The 23163-nt window shown below is 30.0% G+C and overlaps 2 protein-coding genes across 3 annotated transcripts; one reads left to right on the top strand and one right to left on the bottom strand.

Moving 5' to 3' along the window:
- The first annotated feature begins 1696 nt into the window (after positions 1–1696).
- LOC113522768 (glucose dehydrogenase [FAD, quinone]) lies at positions 1697–18653 on the top strand. 2 transcript variants are annotated; one of them, XM_026908578.3, is made up of 8 exons: positions 1697–1894; positions 13345–13455; positions 13618–14528; positions 14672–14888; positions 15544–15748; positions 16734–16945; positions 17283–17432; positions 18164–18653. In XM_026908578.3, the coding sequence occupies exons 3-8, from the start codon at positions 13642–13644 to the stop codon at positions 18386–18388; spliced, it is 1896 nt and encodes a 631-aa protein (XP_026764379.2). In that variant the 5' UTR covers positions 1697–1894; positions 13345–13455; positions 13618–13641; the 3' UTR covers positions 18389–18653. The 2 variants fall into 2 exon arrangements, with proteins under 2 accessions (XP_026764379.2, XP_026764378.2); XM_026908577.3 differs by lacking the exon at positions 13345–13455.
- Positions 18654–19306: 653 nt separating this feature from the next.
- Positions 19307–21724, bottom strand: LOC113522817 (39S ribosomal protein L51, mitochondrial). Its single transcript, XM_026908639.3, has 4 exons — positions 21517–21724; positions 21319–21438; positions 20334–20478; positions 19307–19588 (listed from the first exon to the last, which is right to left on the bottom strand). The coding sequence occupies exons 1-4, from the start codon at positions 21576–21578 to the stop codon at positions 19445–19447; spliced, it is 471 nt and encodes a 156-aa protein (XP_026764440.1). The 5' UTR covers positions 21579–21724; the 3' UTR covers positions 19307–19444.
- Between the last annotated feature and the right edge of the window lie 1439 nt (positions 21725–23163).

Below are 23163 nucleotides of genomic sequence, written 5' to 3'. Positions count from 1 at the left end.
ACTGATAGTCATTTTGGAAATGAATGACAGTTATTATTACCGTACACTGAAACAATGAACAATATAATAAAAAAATCAATAAAATAAACTTATTGAAAAATAATTTTCAAATAAACATTTCATAGCTCAACCAGTCCTCTTGAAATTTAATATACTCATATTATTTAGAATGGAGTAGGACGTACTTTTTATTCCGAGAAATCAACATATCCCAATCACGAGACCAAGTTGTTAATTGTTTAAGTACCCTTTTTACGTAAAAGTAAATGTATTATACCTATTATATGGAATTTCTACAGAGAAATGTGAATCTTTTAAATCTAATCTATTAGTAAAACCTGTTTATAAATGATACAATAGAACTAGAATAAAACTCACGATGTGTCTCATTTTATAATCCAATCCAATCCAACCCGGCTTCGAACGGGTAGATAGAATTTTGGAAATGTCTGTAAATGAAAAGATTTTTTAAATCCTTTAAGTAGTTTTTAAGTTTCTCTATTACAAAAAAAAAAACAATGAAATGTTTTCTTCTTATAATATCAGTATAGGTTCATTCAATGTAGTACTTACTTCGCAAAAAATAATATTGACTAGTAATCTCACAACTATTATTAGAAAACAAATAAAACGCACCGATGAACGACGAGATGTTTTGTACATACCAGATTAGATTTAAAATGTTTGAGTTTGGAACGCAGAATCGAATCTTCAGCAGACAAATTTTGCTTGGCAACAAACAGGTTTTTACTCAGTAAATAAAAGGACAGTTCGATCATCACAAAATTATATAGAACTTACTTACAATTACTCTCGTGTTAGTATAATATATAATTTTATGATCCTATCAAGTTTAAAAGAACTATCAAATTCACTTCAGAATTGACAACATTTATACAATTAGTGTAAAATACGCACAAAAGATATATAGAAAAACTTCCTTTTAGAAACTGCGTTATTTCGAGTTTAAAATTTTGAATTAAACACAAAAAATACAAATAATATCTTTTAATGAAAATACAATTAAGTATAATACATTCTTAAAATACATTTTAAAAAACATGTATTCAATCATTAAGGTAATGTTCGTAATACCAGTTTTTCGATCATGAAGTTAAAAGTTTAATTTTTAGTAGATATATATGAAACATACCGACACAAAACCTGCACTGAAGAAATTGTCGAGATTTATCCTGTTTTATGAGAAAATAAGTAGGTTATTACAATTATCATTTTGCAATCCATAATTACTGATATTGTAAGATACTGGTTCGTATAATGCCAAATGGCATTTTCCGTAATTAACATTTTTCATTTCTTACATAAATAAAATACTTTATTTATATAATTTTAATTCATTTATAGTTCATAAGTAACTCTAGATTTAAATATACACAAAGTAAAGAGTAACTCAGTATGGTGGGAATGTATGGTGAGAACTGTTCCAATACGAGATACTAATCTTAGGCGAAGTACCAACGAAATGTGCATAAGTAAATGTCTAGTCTCTACATTAAACGATTTAGTATCCGCCCTAACTCCATAGTGAGCAACACTCATACTCCATGTATCTATGTGAAATACAATAGTTGGTTATCGGAAAATAGATAATACTGCCCTAATATTGCATACTAACTCTATAATGACAAGGTCAATCGATGTCTCGGACCGGCTTTATATTGCGTGCGGTGGCCCGCGCTCGCGTCCAATTTGATATAAACTTTAGTGCGTGCCTCATGACTTGAACTGGAAACGGCTCCGTGATTTCATGTAATTAAGTGTATACGATTCAATTATAATTTACCTAAATATGATATGAGTGCAGTGATTAAACAATGGAATGTGAAAATTGAGTGACCCTAAAGTATTTTCAATTTGATTGTTGCTCTTGAAGGTATCTATTGATTATTTAAAATTTTAGCTATATTATATAATTTATTTCAAAACCATACCTAAATCATAAATAAAAATTTCGATAGTCATTAAATTTCGCGTACATATTTTTTTATAAACTTACAATAGCAAATAAGCTTACGGCCCACCTGATTGGAAGTGGTAACCGTCGTCTATATACATAAATAACTCCACAGACATCTAATAATACACTGTAATGCCCATTATCCTCATGCGTTGCTATTCCTGAAAAATACAGTATTAAAGTTTATGGAGACGCTGTAATTTCACTACCATTAATTATTTGTATAAAAATAAAAAATTAGCTTTAAACGTGTATATTTAATTTAAATCAATGCAAAATAAAATAATTATAATTTACCATCCTTTTTAAAAATATTATATATTCTATTTTGTTAACACTATTTACACACTTTACACACAACACTTTTTTACTTATCGCAAATTCCTAATGTGCCTATTTTTAGACTTGCTTCAATAATATATCCGTAGCATTTGTCTTTTCTTCTAGTAATCCATTTCTTTCTATGCACGTAAGCTTGAACGTATTTTGAATAAATTTTTAGGAGCTTTGAATTAGAAGCCGGCTTTTTGTTAATCTAAATAATAATAATCAACTACAAGTAAACAAAAAAAAATTTTTTTGGATGTTTGTAGATGTATTTTATTTATTTACTAGCTTATACCCAACTTCGTCCATGTAACTAGGATATTTTTACTGACCAGAATAAAAAAGTAACCTATATCCTTCTCTATCCAATATGGTACATATACCAAATTTTATTGTGGTTGATTAAGGCATTAAGACGTTATATGGTAACAAACAAACAAACAAATTTACTTTTACATTTATAATACTAATAAAGATTTACACTGATGTAATCACATTATTACGTATCGAAATCGTATGTAAAGAAAAATCATATGATATCTTAATTACATCACGACTGAAACATTCATAAAAATATCAAGTAGCTTTACATCTTTGCTATGGAGCTCTAAAATATTGCAATATTATATATAATACCTACTGTATGAATTTATATTATTAATAAAAAAAATATTAATTTCAGATCATGTAACACCGATCTTAGAATAAAAGATATGTTGATAATAATTTCAGTATAGCGTTTTGATCTGCATTTCTATTACACAAATTGTTCGTAAAAACATTTATTAATTTAAATTACCTAATTAAGTATAATTATTATAACCAACCGTATAATCAATATCCTTACAATTCAATAGATACAATGTAATAGATAAATCCTCTGACATTGTTACGTTACCCTGTAGCAGCGTTCACATTTTTGTTTTATTGCTCAGTGTTACAATATCGGGTATTGCGGGAAATCTCCAATGTTTTTACCATATATATGAACCCGCGTCGATCTTTGATCATCCCTGGAACATGACATGTTCTTTTATGAAGATAAAATATGCAAATACCAAACTTTTCTTTGGTATTTGTGTATCTTATTTTTATGACATACCGACTTATGTTTTTATAGATAGTTTAGGTTACTTTTTTATACAATTATATGTATACGTATGTTTAAAATATCGTATCTTTATTTCTTACTTTTATATTATTCGATATACATTCCTTTGTAAAAGTATATCAATTATGTAGCAATTTTGTTATTATGATCCTTTTTGACTGTCTCCTTACGACGAAAAACAAAGGCGCGATTTTTTAAAGTCTTGTCGGTTCCGAGCATCTCCCTTGTCAGACGACGAAAAAAAAGGCTACCGACAGTGTTGACGGCACGACCAGCTGTAATCCTGTTAAAATTACTTGTCTTCCTGTAACGAGACCTAGTAGTAAAGTACCTGCCCTATCCGCTTTGATGAGATGGTTGAGTAGTGTTAATTGTCCTCAATATAAACAGATAAATTACGTAACATGTATACATAGATCATACAACACCCCCTTGTAAATAATTATGAAAAAAATATTTTAATTTTTTTTTTCAACAAATTTAACTATTTTGTAAACTACCATAACAACTAGATATTCAACTCAATTTTTTTAGTCATTAGTCATTTATGAAAAAAACAAAGTACATTGTATCTGAAATAAGGGATAAACATACAAAAATCATTACATTAACTTGAATATTACAACCATCCAATAACTATAATAATAACAATAAATTATAATAAATACATTTTGCAATAAACAACAACTTCATAGGAATATTATATATATATATATGTCAAATTCATTTTTAATTATTTACATTATTCAACAGTACAGAAGTCACGTACGGAGTAGTAACATTTCTCCAATAAAAGGGATCGTAATTTAATCTTAAAAGAATTGAGACTTTGTTAAGTAGTTGTGTTTTTTTATACTGAGGTGACAAGCAAGCATACGTTCCACCTTATGGTAAGCGGTGACATTCAAGCTACGAGTGCATAGTATCTAGTAAAGTTTCATGTATATACCAACATACATACATCGAATATTGCACATCTATAATTCTTGTACTGAGGCGTTTATACATACATATATTAGTTATAATATAAAGTAATAGTTTTATACATATTTTTAGACATACCAAAGATGATGTTTGTTTGTGTTAATATTACAGCAATAATTCCCATCAAAATACATCATATACATAAATCAATATAAAATTTTAATAGATGCTAAACAAACCCGACATATAAATTGAGCAATAAATACTACGCAAAATACCATATTAATCTTGGTGCTTAATTCGTTATGGATGTAGTTAAAAAACCATTATTTAATTGGCTATATTATAAAAAGAAATTCATTGACCTCTAGCTTGTAAGTAATAACAAGTTTCTTATTTAAAACCTAGTTGTACCTAATGGCTTTACCTAACTAAATCAGTGCATATCCCATCACATATGGTAAGTAAGGATCTTAGATTAAAATTAGGATGTAACCTTGCGGTGTAACCTACCTGTGTATCAAATTTCGTACAAATCCGTTCAGTAATTTTTGTTCGAAAAAGTAAATAAATATCCAACCATTTATCCATACAAACTTTTACATTTGTGTTGATTAATATTGAATAGAACTATTATTAATAAAATAGGATATAAATTAAAAGTACCTGTAACCGACGAGCGTGTATGAAAAGATTGATGAATGTGGAAGAAGCGAAAGAGGTTTGTTTGAATCGAGAATTGTTTCTGCCTACCCTAATGGGAGACAGGCGTATTATGTATGTATGTATGTAGGATATAACTGTCGGAAAATCTTATTTGAGGCTTAGTTTAAAGCAATTAATTTGTACCTATAATATTATCTTCCAAAAGTCATCGGACATCATTCCTCTCCTTTCATTATTCGATAAGGAAACCGGTCTTCTACAAATTCAATCGTTGTACTGTCAATTGTATTTCTAGTAGAAATATAAATTTCACTCCTATATCATTTTAACTAAAAGAAAACGTTGTCCTAGAAACAACTTTGAAACCGGATAGTGTATAAATTGCCTGAAAGAGGCTTTCATTCTTATTGTATTCCGGCAAAAATTTTGTTCTTGTTTTTTAATGCAAGAGCTCGTATCTTTCGCTTGCATCCTTCTCCTGAGTTTTTATGCAACCAAAGGAGGTTCTTATTTTACTTTACCTATATTTTTTGTGTATAACTATTGGTATAACGAGGAATATATATTTTTTCATAATTACTCGTACATAAATATCAATTATATATTGAGGAAAGTAATTGTTAAGGAAAAATTGTATGACGCGAAAACAAATGAATAACAATTCGCGTCATTTTGAACCAAAGAACGTTTGTATAGCATCTATTCAATCAGTTTTTTTTTTTTTCTTATTTTGCAATATTTAGTAGCAATTTTTTATTAAACCTTTCGATATCAATATTTTGACATAAATATATTATATATAGTCACCTTAATCACCACATCACCTTCAAATTTATTTATTTTATTGTGTTCATACTTCTAAATGATTACATATATTCATTTTGCAACTTTATTAATGAAATAGCAGAGCGGACTCTTAAATAAAATAGTACCTAATTACCTGCTTTGATAAGTAATTGAATTAATGAAAAATATACGTATACTAAAAATCCCGTGGCCGTATGGTTCTGGCACATGGAGCCGACTATGGGAGGGCGAAGGATAGGCAGCAACGGTCAGCTCTTAAAACATCTCTAAAGCCTGATTGCGGTTGCCAAATCATCAAAGCCTGGCAACTACTGCAAACCCCCCAATTATAAAGGGAGGCTTATGTTCAACAGTGGACAGGTAAAGGCTGATATGATGATGATGATAATACAAATCTTCAGATTATATCGATAAGCATTTTATAGATATTTTATTGATGACAATGTTGTTGGAGTTTTAATACTGGCTGTGGACACTGAGGTTTTTTAGAACAATGTATAATTGTTAAGTTTGTTTAATGTCAGATTTTTATAAGACATGTCTCGTATTTTTTCACTAAACCCTGCCTGCTTTATCGGCATATACTAGCAGGTCACCAGTGAGAAATTATAGATGAGAATGAAAGCAAGTTAGTTGGCCTATAGTGACAAATATATAAAGAATTAATCAAGATGGTTTCCAGGGGGACCCGCGTGTAGGTCAACCTGATAGAGTATATTGTTAGTAATGACTACTGTTAGTAATACTGCTAGATCCCAATACTAACAATCCCTTTTCCCCCAGCAATGTCTACTCAAAACAATGCAGTGTACAGGTAGCTAATATTTATTTAAATCCCGACTAGACGTTATTGGCTGACTATCAGCCAACCTTTGGGAAGATTCTATGATCATACAAACTGGCTATCGCTTCTTGTGAAATACCAATGACCTTTCTTTATGACTAGACAGTGAATGTAACATAAATTACCTACAGAATGCTAAACGCCTAGTTCGGATAATTAACAAATGCGGATAAATCGTTAACTAAATATTTTAGCAAAATCTCACGGCTCATTTTTTAATTTGTCAACAATCTTGTTATTAGCAGTAATATCGATATAGTTTTGCATTTAATTTGACAGTTACCCTATTTTATTATAGTATCTACCTATTTATTATTTGTGTTTATGAAACTACTTTGGTTTTTTATTCAATTCTTATAAACAAAAGTCATCATGCTGACCTGTATTACGAACCTAGCTTAGATCTGTAACGCCTAAATAGAATGTCACCCTAAAATTCTTAACAATTATAATATCTGGTAACTTTTATCATACAAACTGTCATCTTTTCAGCCGACTTCAAAAAGAAGGAGGTTCTTAACTTGGTTGTATTTCTTTTATATTTTTTACCTCGTAACTCCGTCAATTATAAACCGATTTGGATTTTTTTACCTGAATGAATATCTCCCATAGGAATTTTATCAAAGTCTGTTTAGTATTTAATTTGTAAAGTAAAATTACTTGTTTTACCAAAACTGAAGCCAGTTTTTGTTACACAATATTACAAATTATTTATTACACAATATATCAATACTATAAGAAGGTACCACAGGTTTTTTGTTATAATTTTTTAAGAATTCATATTAGGGGTTTGTCAATTATTTCCAAACTAAGCAGACGTGCTGATGAAAAAGGGTTCCTATTAAATAATAAATTTTTTTATCAATATCACATGAAATTTATACTCCTAGAGGATGCCGACAAGGAGGTCTCTTATCACTTCTTCTGTGGCTTCTGAGAGTAGATTAACTCTTGGAACGAATAACTGATGATCACATAGAAGTGCAAGATTATGCAGATAACTTGTTGGTTGTCCTTAAATAAATAACTGACCTTGTAATTATGGTCAGAGGTTTCTGTGCAGTTACCATATCAGAACATATCCAAAGAGCTCTTAATATCCTAATAAAATGGTGTAATGAAAACAAATTATCAGTAAATCAAAACAATTGCATAATATTATTAAATTACTTGGGTATCAGAACTAACATTATTTTGCGATGGATCTCTGGTCACTCAAATATTCATGGAAATACTTGACCAATTAGCGAAGGAAGGGGCAATAGGTGTTGTGGCCGAAGCCTAAAAACTCAGACAGCTCAAACTTCAAAGCTTAGAAACAACAATATTAGCTGGCTCCTGTTTCCAGGATTAAACCACACAATAGCCCTGATTAAGGGGTTTTATGAAGATTACACTAAGAAATTAATTTTTTTAACAAATAATAATATGTGTGCATTAACAAGGGCTCTCACTGGATATTGCAAACTAAACAACCAAATGGCCCAACTAGGCTTATGCCTAAGTGTTTGCAGATTTTGTTACAATGAGGAAAAAACGCTACAGCATATAATATGTGGTTGTAGCCCACTTATACATAAACGATTTATCTCCTTTAGAAAACACACTCTATATCCTGAGGAAATAAAAAACGTCGCTACCAAAAACATCTTGAAACATCTATCATTGATAGGAATTAACAGCGAACTTTAAAAAAGAGCGAGCACAAAAATCATGTAAAGGTCGGAGCGTCACAGGTTTTTCTGTCTGAAAAAGCCTGTCTTTCAATAATAATAAAAAGTGTTCCTATCAAGGTTAGTCGCTTAAACACGAAGATATAAGCACATGAGTAGAGCTGATATACAAATTATAACTCAACATCATCATCATCATTTAAATCGTTGTCCAATGTTACACACAGGCCTTCACCATAAAGACAGCAATAAGGAACAGTCTTGAGCCACCTGCGTCCATTGACCCTCTAGTGGGTGTCGTCTTACGTTGAGTGTACCTGTTACCACTCGAAAACTTTCTTCCACATTATTTATCAGTTCTTTGAGCTATGTAACTAATCCGTAATACTTCAGCTTGCTTATTCTTCAGGTAATATCATTTACTTTGGTTCTTCTACGAATATCCTCATTTCGGATTCTATCACGCAATAAAACTACGGGATCTCCGTAACTCAATATAACTCACAATAATTTATTATTCTAAATGTATATTATATAATTATTATTCTCATCTGTAACCAACTGATGTGAGTCTAGCACTTGTTATTATCACAAGCATTTGGGCATTCTTGAAAACAGATATTTCGAATGTGAACGAATACAAAAATTATTAAATAGATTTATTATTTTTTCATCATTTCATATACTTTCTTTAATATGCAAAAAAAACCCTAAATTCAAATTTTCAAACAATAATCCACTTAAAATTTATGTTGATAAAAATATAAGGTACCTATTTAACTGCCTCGAATTCAAATTAAAAAGAATGTAAAATCGTATACCTACCATAAATATCACACTCACATATCTATCTAAACTAGACGTTATATTTAATATCAAACCAAAATTTCGGTTACGGCTAATTTCAACCCAAATTTTTGGGATTTTGGTAGAAAATTATCTAAAATTACGTTCGAAGATTTATTTCGTATGTCATTTCAACCCCCTTGTCTTACATAATGACAAATATTTTGTAGTTTTTATGCATTAGCCTATAATATCTTACAATGTAAGATATCTGTTAATCTTATGAATTCTGATTAGCCATTTCCAAGTAACTCATACATAACTTGGCAACAAGTTATTAATGCACATCACTTTACTTGTAAAGCATTATTCAAATTAAATATACTTATTTTAAAATGATAAGTTAGTATCTCTGCATATATAACTATATCTGTAATACTCAAATATATCTTGTATGATTTTCAAAACATAAAATTCCAATTCTAAATTAAAAATTGATTGATTGAATTCTTACATGAAGGAATTCATCAGAACCTTGTAAAAATGTAAAACACTTAACAATAACAAACGCATATATTTAATGTTCATGACAATTGATGGAGAGCCATAAATTAATCACAACCAACAAAATAAAAAACATCCAATTTGAACCCATTTTACTTATTTATGCTATGTACGTGCCTCACAAATGGAGCGTGTCGGATATGTATTATTAGGGTTCCGTAGCAATGTTTTAAGCTTTTTAATTTGTCACTATTTAGTACACAAAGGTTGTCTGTTAGAGATTGCTTTAGCGATAAGACCGCCTTTTATACCTTTATGTACATATTTTAATCTGTACTTTATGCTACTGTATTTCAATTGAATTTTCTAATTGTCATTATATATTTTTACGGTGTTGGTACAACAAAGAAATAAATAAATACATTCACACAAGTAAGGTTACATTATTGATAAATTTATTTATGTATCATCAAATTATTTTGCATTCTGGTATTTACTAAATGCTGCGTATTCTGATTAGAAGTATTTTTGAGGGTTTAATTTTAAAGAGGTATTCTCTATCCCTAAGAATAAAATTTTAATAAAATTTCATAATTTATAATAACGCTATGAGTATTCTAAGGAATAGTAAAAACCAAATTTTTAGTAAAATTGCATGATCAGTTTTCTATGGTCTACCATAATAGTTTTGCTAAACTGTCAAGTTATACTTTTAGTTTTAGAGATATGTTTAAGTAATGATACCTCAGAATCAACCTCAATAGGTCTCAAAGTCAAAAATTTCTTCTAGAAAATATTTTTAATTCTAATTGAATGCATTCTTTGTTTTGTCTTGTTCTTCCCTATAGGTAACAGTTGTCATTTTCTATCAGATGGACTGTCAACTTTTTAAAAAGAAGTATTCATATAGGACTTTGTACTTCAGTAGTTTACCGTTCCATGTTACATAAAAAACCAAGTTTTTGCTTTGCAACAGCGTTTTTGTGAAACTAGTTCAATTACAAATATGTGGGAATGTTACAAAATATACGCAGTACCTACAGTAGTCTAGGTGAACTACGAACTTTTAATAATATTAAAAAACAACTTATTACAACAAGAGAACTTACTACATACAGAGAATATACGACTGTATCACAATAACATTGACGTCAATCCTAAATATTTTTAACTAGTTATACTGATAAATAGTTAACGCAACAAGGTACGAAAATGCCTATCCAATGCAGCCGGTAGGACAGGTAGGGTAGGTATTTACGTAATGCCGTGCATCGTATGTAATGTACATCAGACATTCCAGCTCGAATAATGATTCTCTCGCTTTCGTACAGACATGACATCGGTTGCAAAATTCCTAACATGTTTTTGCCATAATGCAACCAGTTATAAGTTTTATTTTAATCCTACATACTATTTTTGTGCTTATTTAATTAAAGCCCGTACTTGCTCTGTCATTTTATGGAGTAGATACTCCGAACTAGTTCAGTTCTGTTACAAACTACTAGGTCGATCATTTAGTTTTATTTTAATTCATTGAACTAAAATTTTAAAATTAAAAATTGGCCATCCGCATTCTTTTACATCTTTATCAAGAAATAATATTTTTTTCTAAATTAACCACCATATAGAGACAATAAAAAAATTCATCATTCGCCATTTTAATTAAAATCCTAAAAACCTTAATTTCTGAAATCTCTCTTCTAAACATAGGTAATTAATCCTTGATATAGTTATCTAGATCTAGATATAGATAACTGTAGAAATAGATATACTAATGAAGATGTAGATATTATTAAATATCTAATTTCTGACGATCAAGATTTCCTCTTTTTATAAATTGAGTTTTCAGGCACTAATCATATATAACTTGCACTGTTTGTGTTATGACTTCTTAATGGAATTTCATTATATTTATTCATATCACGAATAAATATAAAATGTTTTTACTTTAATAAACATTGGAATTGACAGTCGAACAATATGCAAGTATTTTGAATATTATTATATAGTCGATATGACTTTATAATTTCAATAACAAGTTTATTAAATGGGTGTGAAATTTTTGTAGACAATTAATTACCTAATTACGAGTATATGTACTATGCTAGATACCATATAAAAATGTGGATTTATATTTTCTAAAAACTGAGCCATGTTTTATATATTATTATTATTATTTTATTATGTATATATTATATTTTATTATTTGTAATCTACTTTTTTTTTCATTTTCTGTAATTTTCATTCATCATTAGTCATATTGCCAGCAAGAAGTAGGAGAATAAATAACGTTAAATTATTATTATTTATTTGGACACCACGCAATAAAGACGACATCCACTAAACGGACCTGAGCAGTAAAAGAGAATAATGACATCTAGTTACATATTTCGGATTTTCATAAAATATTGAAAGATATTGATAAATAACGCTTTCCTGTACGGGGTTCAAACTACCACCATGCTTTAAACCACTCCACCAAAAAGGTCCATTTCTATCTCCCTCCGTGGGAGATAAACGTGTCGTTGATATATATTATACGTAAGTACATTACAATATACTCTATGTTGTACCCATTGATTATATCTGCCATCCGTTGTATTTACGAGTAGGTGCTAATGACTCCAGTAGTTATGACACTAAACCACTGTGAAGGTAATGTTACTATACTAACTATTATGACTGGTTTCTATGCTATCTCTATATTATGAACGTGAAGGTTTTTTGAAAATGTATACGTATCTTAATTAAACTTAAACGTACTCGTATCTTCTCTCTCTGCCCTCTTCAGTTCTTTCCTCGTCATTTATTCTTGCCTTCCCTTGAGCGCGGATAGTCTGCATTTCTCAACTGCTCTTTTGATCTTCTCTCTATCTCCAATCAACAACTTTTTTTTTTTTGATAAATGAGCTTATTTTTTAATGAAAATATGAATGCGTGCAAATGTATTTATTTCAATAATTTCAGGACTATCCGGTTCGACTCAATGATTCCGAAACTAGTTCAGCTTCTCGACTGAATTACACATAAGTAAATCCGGTTATTCATATATAAAAATATATTGAGCATTTATTTTGTTAACCAATGTTTTGTCATACAATATTTTACGTGGTGACCCATTTTAATGTTACTATAATAAATAATTATTGTGGTCTGAAGGTTGCTACCTCACATACAAAAGACCTGTACCTACTACAATGTAACTATATACTTTTGATATTCATTAAATATTACTCTTTAAAATATTTGCGTATATTTCAAGTGAAATTACAAGATACCATGTTACTATAGTCCTCAGGAATGGTTACGCACGATAAGTGCCTATTATATGTGTTATAAAATAAAAATGAAAGACAATTGTTTTAATTACACTAATAAATTATTGGTAACTTTGTTAACTAGATATAAGTTGTGTTATATGAATATATAAATCATAATTAATTATATAACAGACTAAGGCTTTTTATTGTTGTGATAAATTGAAAGTAATGTTCACGAAGGGACTTTTTGAAGTAAAGTTTGCTATCAATAGGCAGTGCATTCCAATTAATATCTATTAAATTCTTATATTCTGTAAAAGTTTAATAATTTTATAAATAGGAATTATATTACCTGTATTAATATAGGTACCTATTTAAATTTTCATATCTATTGGTCGGGTCATAAAAATGTAAATGTCGCTGATCACTAGAATAACCAATTAAAATTACACTTTTATTTATAGATATCTACCTACGTAAGCATTATGTTGGTTAGATTACGTGATTTGGATGAACAAAGCGAAACACAAATTTTATTCCGATGCCAAATATAAAATGGAAATGGTCATGTATTTGTAAGTGTTCTTATTGTATCGTAATGGATGATATTTTTATATTCCGTCAATAAACTTTAAAACCTTTTGATACCTAGATATATCTTTGGCACCTATCTAGTCTTAGAAACGTACTTACAATAAACACAAATATTATTTAATCAATTTATTTATTTATTGCAGGAATGAGTGACAACCGAATTCGACATGAAATGGTTATTGCCTGCTTGGATATGCGTCTGCATATCTTGCTCATGTGGTTTGGAAATATCCCGATTATTTGATTTTTGGACAGATTTATTTCGACCATTGCCACGCAATCCAAACGAGGGATTTATTCCAGATTATACACCGTATGATCAGGAAGAATTTGATTTTATTATCGTTGGAGCAGGTTCAGCTGGTTGCGTTTTAGCAAACCGGCTAACTGAAATAGGTAAATGGAATGTACTTCTCTTAGAAGCTGGAGGTAATGAAAATTTCTTCTCAGATGTGCCAATTTTTGCTTCTTTTCTATCTACAACTTCTATGAATTGGGGTTATTCATCGGAACCCTTGAAAAGAGCATGCAAAGACCTTAGAAATAATGTTTGTTTTCTACCTAGAGGAAAAGTACTAGGAGGAAGCAGTGTTTTAAACTTTTTAATTTACCAACGGGGTCACCCTGAAGATTTCAACGATTGGGCGCGAATGGGCAATAAAGGGTGGAGTTATTCAGATTTACTGCCATATTTTAAGAAATCAGAAAACATTAGAATACGTCAACTAATGAATTCCTCTTATCATGGCAAAGGGGGATACTTAGATATAGAATACGCCCCATACAGGTCCCCACTAGAGATCCCTTTTAAGAAAGCCGGTGAAGAACTCGGTTTTAAATGGCGTGACCCAAATGGAGAACATGTTATTGGTTTTTCTAAACCACAAGCGACAATGAGAAATGGTAGAAGATGCAGCAGTTCTAAAGCATTTCTGGAGCCTATTCGTTTCAGAAAAAACTTAAAAGTTTCTAAATATTCAACAGTAGAGAGAATATTAATAGAACCAAAGACTAAAACCGCCTACGGAGTGGAATTCAAGAAAAGAAACAAAAGGTAATTTTATAACATTCCAATAAACCACAAACGAATCTCCTATTACATTTAGCACTATAAAATTTCTATTAATTTATTTAGGTTTAAGTATCTATTTAAGTTTTTGATATCTGTTCATGATATATGCATATTTTATTATACAGGCGGCAGGTACGAGCTCGCCGGGAGGTAATTTTGGCAGCAGGTACTATAGGCTCCGCCCAGTTATTGATGTTGTCTGGTGTAGGCCCTGAGGAACACCTGAAAGAATTTAAAATCAATCCTTTAGTAAACCTTCCTGTGGGATACAATTTGCAAGATCACGTTACATTCTCCGGAAATGCTTTTATAGTCAACGAAACTAATTTATGCGTAAATGATGTAAGTACACTGTAAATATCTAATATAATTATGAACATATAATAAAACGGTAATTAGAAACTAGTAGATGATAGATGAAATATTAAAATATATAAAAAATATATAAAGCTATAAATCCAAAACAATAAATTTTACAATTTTTATCTGTCTGTTTGTAGTGTCTGTTTGTTTCGACATCACACAAGATCTACTGCACCAAATAAAAAGCGGTTTTCACACTTGTATTTCTTTAGCTCCAACATAAACTCTGGTATGTTTTATATTGTATTACACCATCCATAAGTAATTTACTTCATTAGATTTTTCTTAGGTACCAAAACAACATTTTTTTTAGAAATAAATTATAGTTACGAGTACCTATTTCCAAAAGTCATGGATATGAAAAACCAATAAGATAATAAAATTGCCTTTCTTCATAGTAAAAAAGGCAATTTTATTATCTTACTACCACCTTAGTAAAACAAAAAAAAAAGCTTGATAATATACAACCTATTAGAAAGTAGTAATCATCGGTAGATCTTCATTTTAGTGGGATAAAATTGGAATGGTAACCCCGCCTGCGATATCGGTATACGCTGACGGGAAACTAGTAAATGATAAGGATGATAGGTGAGAATGAAATCAGGTCAGTTGGGCCATCACTGTAATGTATTAGATGACAGCTGCTTCGCCAGTGTCGGCGGCTGCGTACCTAGCAGGACGAGGACCGTTGACATTGCCAGGAGGTGCAGCAGGACTAGCATTCGTACGCACCAAGTACGCCTATGATGATCCAGTGGAAACGCGACCTGACATAGAGTTGGTCATGGGCGCCGGCTCCCTGGCTGGTGATTTATTGGGAATATTAAGATCTTTACTAGGTAAATTAATTTTATTGATATATACGTTCTAATATCTATGTACTTGCTTAGTCAGCTGTATGGTAATAATACTTAGCCATGTAGTCCCGACATAGAATAGGCCACCCCTTCCTTTTCTGTGGATGTCGTAAGAGGCGACTAAAAAAAGTTAATGGTGGAGGACGAGCATCATAGTCCCTCTTAAAACATCACCAAAGCCTAACTGCGGTTGGCAACTCCCCTGCCAAGCGTATTAGATTTACTATTAAGTAATAAATATTTTCACAAAATTTCACATTTTACATGTTGGGGTAAAGTGGTTTTACTGCCATGACTCATATCATAAAAATCAATAGTCATAAGATCAAATCTGGCGGAACGTTCTAATGTGCTTAATACCAATAATAAACCAAATTCATTCAAAAGAAAGCCGATGCGATAACTTCGACTCATTTTTCATATCTTCAATTATACCTGCTCCAACCAACGTGAGCAAACCCAAAACTACATCGACGGAAACAACTATATACCAATTTAAAGCAGCAAGAAACAGTTGTGCTATACAAAATATTGGCCACGGATTCATATGCCGAAGTGCAAAGCTTGTTCCGTATTTAACCGTATTGATCGTTACAGAACAACAAGGTGCTGCATAAATGTAAACTATGTGTAAACTTACCTAACAATACCTGCATACCTTGGTTGTGTGAGAATCTCTCTACACTAACAGAAACATACCTTATCATAACAATACATTTTTAATACATCCGTTTCTCATTAAATTAATAAGAATTAAAGCAAAAAGATGCAAGTAGCAAGGGTAAATTGAACTGATATAGATTCCTGTCATAATCAGATACACATATATTATCAGAGGAAGAAATCAAATGTCTCCGACACTGATCAACTAAACTGTCGGTCATAACTTAATGCGCATGCTAATATAATTGTTATATATAATATAATAAATATAAATATGTATATATATGTTATGTATAAATTACAGGAATAACGGACAAGTGGTATTTACAAGTATATGGGAAACTGCCATTCTTAACGAGACAGCGGTCATTTGCAATGAATCCAGTCCTTATCAAGCCTAAAAGTGTCGGCAGATTGATGTTAAGAAGCGCGAACCACTCTGACCATCCGAAAATCTATCCAAATTATCTAGAACATCCTAATGATATGCGGCGTATGGTAGAAGGTGTTCGATTGGTAAGTTATATTATAATGTGACTTCAAAAATGGAGAAAGTATTCAATTCGACTGTAATTTTTGTGCATAAATTACACAAAACTATTAATTTTGATGTTTTTAAGAACGGATAAATTTTATTAGAAGTAATATGTAAGTATGTTACAAGACCACAACTAGGCAAACAAGGGCATCATGGACATCACTATTTATTCTGCAATGCCCATAATACTCTTTATATAGAGAAACGATGGCTCCCACTTTTCATTAGGTAGGCCGTCAATTTACTTATGATGATGAAGGCCTAGTTCACGTATTATTTATTATACAAATTAATTAATACTAATATCTTCCCCAGACACAAAAGGTGATCGGTACCAAGGCGTTCCAACGTTATGGAACACGATTACATGATGTTCCATTTCCCGGATGCGAACACCTGAAATTCGATTCCAATGAATATTGGGAATGTGCTATTTCGCAAACATCGATTACATTAGATCACGAGGTAAAAGAAATCACCTTTTAATTTTATTCTAGCGATATGCCTACATTCCCAGACAACATAAACATTATATGAATGTACAAGTATAGGTAGATACTTATTTTTGGCGCAACGGGTAGCGAAGCCTAAACAGGTTATTGGATTTTTAATAAATAAGAGCGTCGTTAGATTATATTTGCAAGAGTAAAGTAAAAATATAATGTACATAGCATTCTTTAATAAATAATAACAGCCAAACATTTTTAAATTTTTTGCTTTAAAAATATCACAATCAGGTCATTTTGTAAATAAAAAAAAAAAGTATTTTTTGTTTTATATTCAAGTTCTGTATCACACAAAATTAACAATTAACAAACAATTGCCGCTGACAATTTGCATTCCAGTGCCAACTACAAATTGATGTGTTAGATAGTTTAATAAAATATATATCTACGTTAGTGTACAATGTTTGCAAATATAAAAAGTGTAATTTAATAGATCATGTAAAAACTGTTATTGGTATACTGATATTTTTATATAAAAAATTTTTAATGATTAATGGTTTATCATCACCATCATCATCATCATATCAGCCACTATCCATCCACTGCTGAACGTAGACCTCTCCCATAAACTGCCATAAGGAACGGATTGTGAATATTCGGTATCCATTTCTATTTTTCATTCTATCTACCCAGTCTAGAATTATAGCCGTAAGCATGGTATATTTTAACAAAATTAAATGCATATTTCAGGTTGGTACATGCAAAATGGGTCCAAGTGGTGACCCGACAGCTGTGGTGTCTCCAAGACTAGTTGTTAACGACGTACAAGGTCTAAGAGTAGCAGATGGATCTATAATGCCACGCATTCCTGCTGCTCACACTCATGCCGCCATTGTGATGATCGCTGAAAAAGCTGCTGACCTCATAAAAGAGGATTGGGGAATGTTAACAGATTCACAAAACAATACCGTTTAATTCCACGTGTTTAATACCAAATTCTAAAATATAAAAAAATTACGTTTTTTTTCTTCCTCCATCAAATAAGTTAACTACTTCATATAGTCACGTCTTTTACCAAAAAATATCTTACCAAAGAATTATTTAAAAAACATTGAGCATTTAAGATCATCATCTCTAGTGTTTAATAGGTATCAGATAGTTTGATACTCAGCGTCTTTTATATAATATAAAAATTACAACTATCAATAAATATAAATCTATTCATAAACACAAATGTTTTCTTTATTGTTACTTGCCTACACACATTATAAACGTGATAACGTTACTTGTAAATAAAAAAGATGTACGATCTAATTTCAGAACTTATTGTGGGGATTTTGAAAAAAAATTCTCGAATAGATCGACAAACTTCGACCACTTTCCATCGCATAGACTGGTAAAGGCAGGGGAGAATATTATATGTGATACCTACTAAGTATAACTTCTCTTGATATATATATATATATATATATATATATATATATATATATATATATATATATATATATATATATATATATAATATATTATTAATTTTAAAAACAAAAAGTACTATACGTCGAAGTCTTTGTCCGTCAAAGTCAAAAAAGTCCGTCAAACGATTCCGTCCGTAGTCCGACGAACGAAATTTTTAATTTTAATTAAGCATGAACTAGAAAATACAGATACCTATTAATTTTTTTAACTGTGCGCACATGACTACATCAAGTTAGAAGAATAACATTTAGTCCTCAGGAATGGCAATGCATGGGGGATATCATGGGCGAAACAGTATACTCTGTTATGTCCATGGTATGGTTCATGTTTATAGGCGATGGTTACTACTTTCCATCAGGTGAGCCATCAGCTTGTTTACCATTCTAAGTTGTATACAGATATAAAAAACAAATCAAGAACTTCTAAATTCACTTTTATAATTATTTGATATGAGTTCTACATATTTGTAATAACAACAGCATAACTTTAAAGTACACAGGTTTATTATTTACAATAACATTATATGTTCTACCTAGATAATAACAACATTAATATTTAGATTGGTGAAGGACCCGTCTTCGTTTTCCTATTTAATTTTCTATAAAGATATGAAAGTCTCTTTTCTATATGTTTCCATTTTGTCGGCCTTACCACAGGTGACCCCGTCTTTGCCCACATTTTCTTTTTCCTTAGCAAGATCTGAAATAATAGAACAGATACATGGTGTTTAAAATAAAAACATTCTGCAATGATGTATTTAATAAAGTTGGAAATATATATATATGTATTCCAAATTAATGATTATGAATTAAATGAATATATTCATATCATTTAATTCCAGCCTAAAAAACTATCAACAGCACATCTCATTTTCAGATAATTAAATACATTTTTTTAAGTAATAACTACCTATAGTAATAAATTATGTACTCAGTCAATACACCAGTATAAATTAAATAAAAATAAAGATAATTTATTAAAAAAATTTCAAATTTAGATTGTAACTACATTAATATGAGATCAAAATGGGAATAAGCTCTACTATTAACAAACTTGATAATTATATCAACATAGTTAAAAATTTGAGAAGATATTAAAATATTAACAAATATATGGTATAGTATTAAAAAAATTCTATCTTTTATATAAAAAATTATTAGATTAATTACTGCTGTTTTATCTAAGAAATAATTATTATTCAACCCTTTAAAATTTTTGGCATATATTTCAAAGATGTCAATAGGAGAAGGTTCTCAATTATTTTTTTTTTACATCTTATATCTTTGCCAATGCTATCATTATTATAAAAACATTACAAACATTAGTTATTAAACATTACACAACAAATATTAGTTGTAAAAATAAAATAATAAATATTTTTTTTTTGTTATCAATTATTTCTGCATAGTAAATAGAGTATTAAATTAATAAAACATTTACTCACATGATATTCTTGACCACTCACACCTCTAATCCAAGAAGGAATATTATAAAGAGTTTTTACAGGATGAAGATTACCAGGCCCAAGTATATCAATGTAATCATTTTGACCAAATAGTGCCCTACGTTCTGTCCATGCATTTGCAGGTCTAAAATGAAAAATATTAAGTAGAGAATAAATTACATTATTACTTAACATCCAATTACAATTTTTTTAATATATTGTTCAATTTCAAGTATTTTAACAACAAAACAACACTTATTACATTTTGGTATCAATTAGTTTGCTCCTTTAGAACATGTCTTGGTGCATATAAACCAAACATTATACAAATATTAACTGGATGAATGTAGCTAACTTTAGTAAAAATGTCCATAATAATTTACATTAATGTAATTTACATAATGTACATACTCTATATAAATTGCATTTAAAACATAAATTTTATTAACTAATTGACCCAGCTAATATTATTTTATCCACTATCATCACTTACCAGGTCCATATTTTCTTACTGGGATAAAAACTATCCTGCTAAAACTAACTAAGCAAACAAGGAGTAAAGGGATTGTTAATAATTGTGACAAACAGAAATATACCCTACCAGATCCACCTCCACATGGTTACCCCTGGAAATCATAGTGGTTGATTCTTATTGAATCTATCAGGATAGGACAACTGACTAATTTCATTCTCATCTATGGTCACTCACTGGTACACTGCCAATATATACCAATAGCTCAGATGGGATTACCATTTCATTATCACCGATTAACAAAAAACTAAATAGACAATTACAAAATTTCAATAAAATTGGTTCAATCAATTTCATTGATTTTCATATATTATGAAAATTTGTGTTAATTGCTGGCACTTGGTGGAATATTGAACATATGATCATTTTAGATAAGAGTGTACTGTTTCACATTTTTTTATTAATTGTAACCTAATTTCGCCTTTAAGTTATTTCCTCAGTTTTGCTTGGTACCTGTATTCTGGAATCGGTAGAGCTTTTCCTTCTGTTCTAGGTAACAAACCTCCACACCATAACTTCTCTTCGTAGCCGTACCGTCTAACCAAACGTGTTTTATCAGCGTGATACCTTGTCCTAAAAAAAATTGTTGAATTACACTCATCCCATCAAGTTACAATATTTCTTTCGTTTATTGCAATTGCAAGAACTAACCTCACTATGTTTACAGTCGGTCTCCAAATTGTTTTCAAAATAGTTGAACCCAACCACTCCATTGTGAATAAATAAAAAAATAAGTAAATCAATATTGATTCAAAAAATTATTTAGGTTATTCTTTAAATAAATTAATTTTAATTCATTTAAGTCAATGAATAAAAACTAACAAATCCAAGCTAGTCTAAAGCTATACATAAGCCACAGATATAATTTTTTTTTAGTACGTTTGTTCCGTTTGGAACAGGCTAAGGTCGGAGACCATGCTGCCTAGTCTTCAAAAAGATAATTTGTCTGGAATTTTATTTTTCTAATGTCGCTTCAATTATTGTTAATCTTCAATATTTCATTTGTCAAATCCGGTAAGTACATTTTCATAAATATCTTTTCTTGAGTTTTCTTAAACCAGTGGATTTATCAAATTAAAAATAAATAATTATAAAAAATCATTGTCTTGCAATTCAATAAAAGTATTCTTATAGCTCCTGGAATGTTGTAGTAATATAAGTGAAAATAGCTTTGAAACAAGAAGGAAATCTTAAGAGAATCGGGATTGAGTGCGGGATATTTTCGGGTTTTTTGAAGATAATCCTAAGTTCGTCAAACATATTTGAATGACAAATTCAGAGCAATCAAAAAAAAAAGGTGATTAGAGATTGGGCTGTATTTGAGTTACACCATGAAGATTACCAGGCCCATTCGGTATATTCGTTGAAATGTAATCATATTGGTGTAAAATTTTCTTTGACCAAATAGTTGTAACGATTTTATGTATTCCAATACTACAATCTGTTCAAAGGGGTAAATCCACGCATTTGCAAAGTGTCTACTTGTTCAAATGAAAAAAGATTACAGAGATGATAATATTTATTACGAATTTCTTGAATTAAGTAGTTTGATGATGAAATGAATGTGTTATTTTTTAATGCCATAAGAACACTCCAATTACAATTTTTTTCGAATATATTGTTTCTAATTTCAAATACTAGTATTTTAACAACAAAAAAAAGCACTTATTTTTTGGACATTTATATATCTGGTAGTCAATAAATATAAAGTTCATACATGTGCTTTTCTTTTATGTCTTTAGAACATGTCTTGAACTTACTGGCATATAACACCTAAACATTATACAAATCATTAATAGTTTTATTCAAAAACATAGAAATGGGTCAATTTAATAATTTGAGTATGAGTGGGTTATTGTAAACTGAAAAAACTTTGAAGAGAAATTTGAGTTTTAGGTGTTCGAAACGAAGAAGGATAAGGCAAATTACATTCTACTTGCATTGAGATAATTGGAGAAGTATACATAGCACCTAAAATAAGTCTTAAATTCATATAATTTTTTTCGAGTTTTTCTACTAATTTATGTTCTGAGGCATAACAAAAGAAAGCGTAATCAAAATTACTTCTAACAAGAGATTTGTAATGTAATTTTAGGATCATACGACCAATTACAGATCTTATTATATTAGTGGCTCTTAAAGCACGATCTATATAAATTTTAAATTTTGATGAAAAATTACATTTAAAACATAAATTTTATTAACTAATTGACCCAATGACTAATATTATATTAATATCCCTTTTATATAAATTAATAAATCATCACTTACCAAGTCACACTGTTTCCTAAAATTGAA

The sequence above is a fragment of the Galleria mellonella genome, unplaced genomic scaffold (genome assembly GCF_026898425.1).
Source record: "Galleria mellonella isolate WM207_F2 unplaced genomic scaffold, CSIRO_AGI_GalMel_v1 utg38, whole genome shotgun sequence".
In the NCBI taxonomy this organism is placed as follows: domain Eukaryota; kingdom Metazoa; phylum Arthropoda; class Insecta; order Lepidoptera; family Pyralidae; genus Galleria; species Galleria mellonella.
The sequence above is the reverse complement of the archived record's forward strand: the minus strand, read 5'-3'. Positions and strand labels throughout refer to the sequence as shown.

Coding starts and splice junctions, on each gene's coding strand:
- LOC113522768 (XM_026908577.3), top strand. CDS start 13,642: ATGAAATGGTTATTGCCTGCTTGGATATGCGTCTGCATATCTTGCTCA. Junction 15,749..16,733: donor AATATTAAGATCTTTACTAG/GTAAATTAATTT, acceptor TATAAATTACAG/GAATAACGGACAAGTGGTAT. Junction 16,946..17,282: donor TGGTAGAAGGTGTTCGATTG/GTAAGTTATATT, acceptor TATCTTCCCCAG/ACACAAAAGGTGATCGGTAC.
- LOC113522817 (XM_026908639.3), bottom strand. CDS start 21,578: ATGGAGTGGTTGGGTTCAACTATTTTGAAAACAATTTGGAGACCGACT. Junction 21,439..21,516: donor CCGACTGTAAACATAGTGAG/GTTAGTTCTTGC, acceptor AATTTTTTTTAG/GACAAGGTATCACGCTGATA. Junction 19,589..20,333: donor TGAGTGGTCAAGAATATCAT/GTGAGTAAATGT, acceptor CTATTATTTCAG/ATCTTGCTAAGGAAAAAGAA.